Source organism: Diabrotica virgifera, chromosome 6 (genome assembly GCF_917563875.1).
Source record: "Diabrotica virgifera virgifera chromosome 6, PGI_DIABVI_V3a".
NCBI lineage: Eukaryota > Metazoa > Arthropoda > Insecta > Coleoptera > Chrysomelidae > Diabrotica > Diabrotica virgifera.
In genome coordinates this window covers 113,365,338-113,369,196 of record NC_065448.1, presented here as the reverse complement: position 1 = coordinate 113,369,196, position 3,859 = coordinate 113,365,338, and the positions used below count along the sequence as shown (strand labels likewise).

Sequence of the window (3,859 nt, the reverse complement as noted above, 5' to 3'; positions counted from 1 at the left end):
TTTTGTAACAATATAGGTTCCGGTACGCAATGTTCCGGGAGTCTGAGGGTATTTAGAAAGGAGGTCAGGCCCCGGGAAAACTTTGTAAATTTAGCCTCAAAAAGGGAGTTTTAAAGCTATTTGTGAGCAAGGAAAAAAATTTAAGAATTTGTGTATAATTTGACCTGAATACTATAAAAAATCTAAGACCATCTCTACTTGGCTACATCATTGATAAAATAAGAATACAAAGATTATTTTTCTCAGAAAATTTGAAATTTTTTACTCCTATTAAACTTGTGGTTTCTTAAGTATGTCTGCTTTTATTGGAAAAAGCTGTATTTGCTAATTAACTGGCCTACTGTAGAAATTTAATCTTGTACACATTTCAAGGGCATATAATAAAAAACGCACAAAACCTTAGTTTACATGTTTTATTGCATACCTTTCCAAATAACAGTTCAAAAGTAACAAATTAGTTAGTATTCAGTAACAAATTAATCAGTGTAAGTTTTTAGATCATAGCTACATTTTACAAGAAAAAAGCAATAAATTTGATAACTTACAGTTTATAGAACTGTCAAAAGTTTGGAGAAGTTTTTGTCGTAAGTCCCTTCTCTTCCTCTTTCCTTGCTGTTTGTGTCCAATGCTGAGTGCCGTCCCCGAAGCAGCCACGAATTCACGTTCTCGAGGGTTCGAATCGAGTAAGAGGTGGGCCGTTTAACTTCACAAACATTAATGAAGAAACAGTTTTTGTGAGTAGGGAAGCTCTGCCATCAGTAGTTATCAGGTTCATTTGGGAAAATCCCCTTTCACACTCACTGGAAGATATTGGTATTGTCTTTAAAGCTGTTGTCAAACGTAGCAAATTTTCTGGGAGATATTGTTCTCACAATTTCCCCCCAGATTTCTACAATTGTCAAAAACATATTCTCTGAAGGATTTAATTGCCTCTCGTTTGTTCACTTCTAGGCGAACTGCGAGCGCTTCAATGTCTCTTTCCCCAAAAGTATTGTCTTTAATGTTTTGGGCCAAGTGCTTTTGTCAACTATGCGGGCACAATTGGCCAACACTGCATCGTCTCCACTGAGCATCCTCTTTTCGATTGATTGAGCAAGGTGGTCATAAGACACAACAGCATTGATGGGGTCTTCTTTAGATTTCACATACAGTTCGATTCCCATAAAACTTATGTTGTTGACAGCTGTCTCAGCTTGCGAATAAAACATTCCAGGACTGCCTTTTCGAGAAACAAACGTGTTCATCAAAATCTGAAGTTTCTTGTTAGCTCGAAATAGGTCAAAGTGTCGATGTTGTAACTCCTCACTAACATCAGACAGTTCTTGCAGTGCATCGCACATCAGTCCCAAATCCAAAATGAAGCACGTTGATGTTAGCTTTCTGTGTAGGCCTTCGTATTTGGATCTTTCCAAAGGATCACGCGTCTGGTCTACTTTGGCTGCTGCAAAATGGTTGGCTAAGACCTCATAATTTTCCCAAACGGCCGAAACTGTGCGAAAACTTGATGCGACCCACCACGTGTTTAACACTCTACCGATTTTTAACAGTTGTACACCAAGCTCATCGGCACATACGTCAAGCTCCCGACTGTTCTTGGGCGAGGCGTGATACAGTATGTATAGGTTGTCTATAAATCCCTTGAACGGGTTTATCCTTGCCATTTTCTTTACCACGTCACTCACACACAACTCAAGTCTATGATTACAGCAATGCCAAATAGTAATAGATGGAAACTTCTCTTTCAACAGTACACCAACCCCAGACTTCCCTCCAAGCAGCACTGCCGCTCCATCACATGCCAAAGCAACAAGTCTACTTTTTAAAACGTTTTCATCTATTTTGTGACCTTCAAGGCATTTCATAACAGCATTAAAAATTCCAAGAGATGTCACATTTTCCAGTTCCACAAGGTCTAAAATCAAGTTCACAGGTGACTCCATATTTAACTTTTTTAGGCACACTCTAAGCTACAAAATCAATGTTGATTTTTTACTTAATGTTGTTGACTCATCAATAATAAGCGCAAATTTATCAGTCCCTTCTACTATTTCCTGTACAACTTGTTTCTTCATTTTTGAACTTATGTGAGTAATTATGTTAGCACAAGCGTTCCGTGAATGTAAAATTCTGCCCATATCTAACCCGTTTAGCTCTTGAACATCTATTTCTGCCTCAAAGTGGTTGAAAGATTGATTTTCCTTTGCTACCTTATAAGCAGTTTGAAAAACTCGCGCCATTACTTCTTTTTCTTTTAACACTGTTTTAAAAAAAAAACCTTTTCTAACGTTTCTTTCTGTAAATCTTCAAAAATCTTAACAGCAGCTTCATGAGCAGCATTAACTTTGTGATCAAATATCTTTTTTCTTAGCGAAGTTTGTTGCTGAGCTCGACTCTCTCCAAAACTACTAATATCACATTCAGTCCACTGCTTGATCATTTTCATACCATTTTTTTTTCTACACCCAGAGATCCAACTTTTCTGCAAACGTCACAGCCTAACTTTTTGTTTTGTACAATAAGCCAATCGTTTTTCCTACAATGTTCACTCTTTTGTTCAAAAGTCCAACAGTCTGGCAAATGTTTATCACCTTCTTTGCCGCCATCAACAGAAGAAGACAAATTAACGCTGGATGAACTAGACTCTAGTGAAGCCGTGTGGTCCAATATCACTGGCGATGTTAAGCATTTTTGAGATTGTTCATCTAGTTTTCGTTTTTTGGGCTGGTTAAAATAATTAGTAATCTTCTGCATTTTCGAAGCAACATTTTCACACTAAATGAGCGGAAGAGGGTGGCAGATTAGGGCGCACAAATAGGACAGTGGCAAGTACGTTTGTCTTTGACCGAGGTCACTGAACTGAGTGAAATATGGAAAACAAAACAACACACGACCTTGGATAGTGCAATATTGCCGGCCGCGGGGGCGGAGACTGCGGGGAGGGTAGAAGAAAGTACAGTGGTCTGGTTACGATGAGTAGAATATTATTTTGCTGTCGTCACGTTGCCTGTCGACCGTCGATTTTCGCATTGTAAAATTCGTTTTGTGACGTCAGCAATATAGAATTCTACGCGTTCTACATCGCGTCACTCGCATAATGGCTCACCTAAAGTTACAAAATATTTGTTGTTTTTTTTTGTAATTTTTTTGTCCCAAAAGGTGCCGGTACGGCGTACCGGCGCGTACCGTCACAAAAACAGCACTGTATATATATATATATATACATATATATATATATATATATACATATATATATATATATATATATATATATATATATATACATATATATATATATATATATATATATATATATATATATATATATATATATATATACAGTGGAACCTCGATAACTCGGATTAATCGGGACCGCGACCGATCCGGGTTATCGAAAATCCGAGATAGCCGGAGAATATGGTAAAAATTAATAAAATACGGTATACTTACAGATAAACTCCGTTAGAATTGAAATAACATGAAATATATTTATCAATATGCACAGTATTACCTACTCATTTAAATTACTAAAAAAAACTCCAAACCCAAACGTAAGCAAATGGAAGCGAACAATACAAGACACACAATACTAAAGACCATTGTTTATAAAAGAATTTTTTAAATAGTCTTTCCTAAACAATGCTGACAGTTTGAAATAAAAAGGAATAGATACTACAGACAGGTGGCTGTTGTTTCTGCGGCGTGTGCTATGAGTCATTTTTAATATCGTATAGTTCAAATTACACACATAAGTACACATTATCTCTCAAATATTATATTACATACATTTTTATTGTTGAAAGGTTTGTCTGATAATTAACTATTTTGATTGGAAATAAGCCACAATTAAATTGAAAAATAC

At 36.4% G+C, this 3,859-nt stretch overlaps 1 protein-coding gene across 1 annotated transcript; it reads right to left on the bottom strand.

Annotated features, from left to right (window-relative positions):
• Positions 1-947: 947 nt before the first annotated feature.
• On the bottom strand, positions 948-1,940 carry LOC126886155 (E3 SUMO-protein ligase KIAA1586-like). Its single transcript, XM_050653005.1, has one exon. It carries the CDS (start codon positions 1,938-1,940, stop codon positions 948-950), a length of 993 nt encoding a protein of 330 aa, XP_050508962.1.
• Positions 1,941-3,859: the final 1,919 nt, after the last annotated feature.

Coding starts and splice junctions, on each gene's coding strand:
- LOC126886155 (XM_050653005.1), bottom strand. CDS start 1,940: ATGGAGTCACCTGTGAACTTGATTTTAGACCTTGTGGAACTGGAAAAT.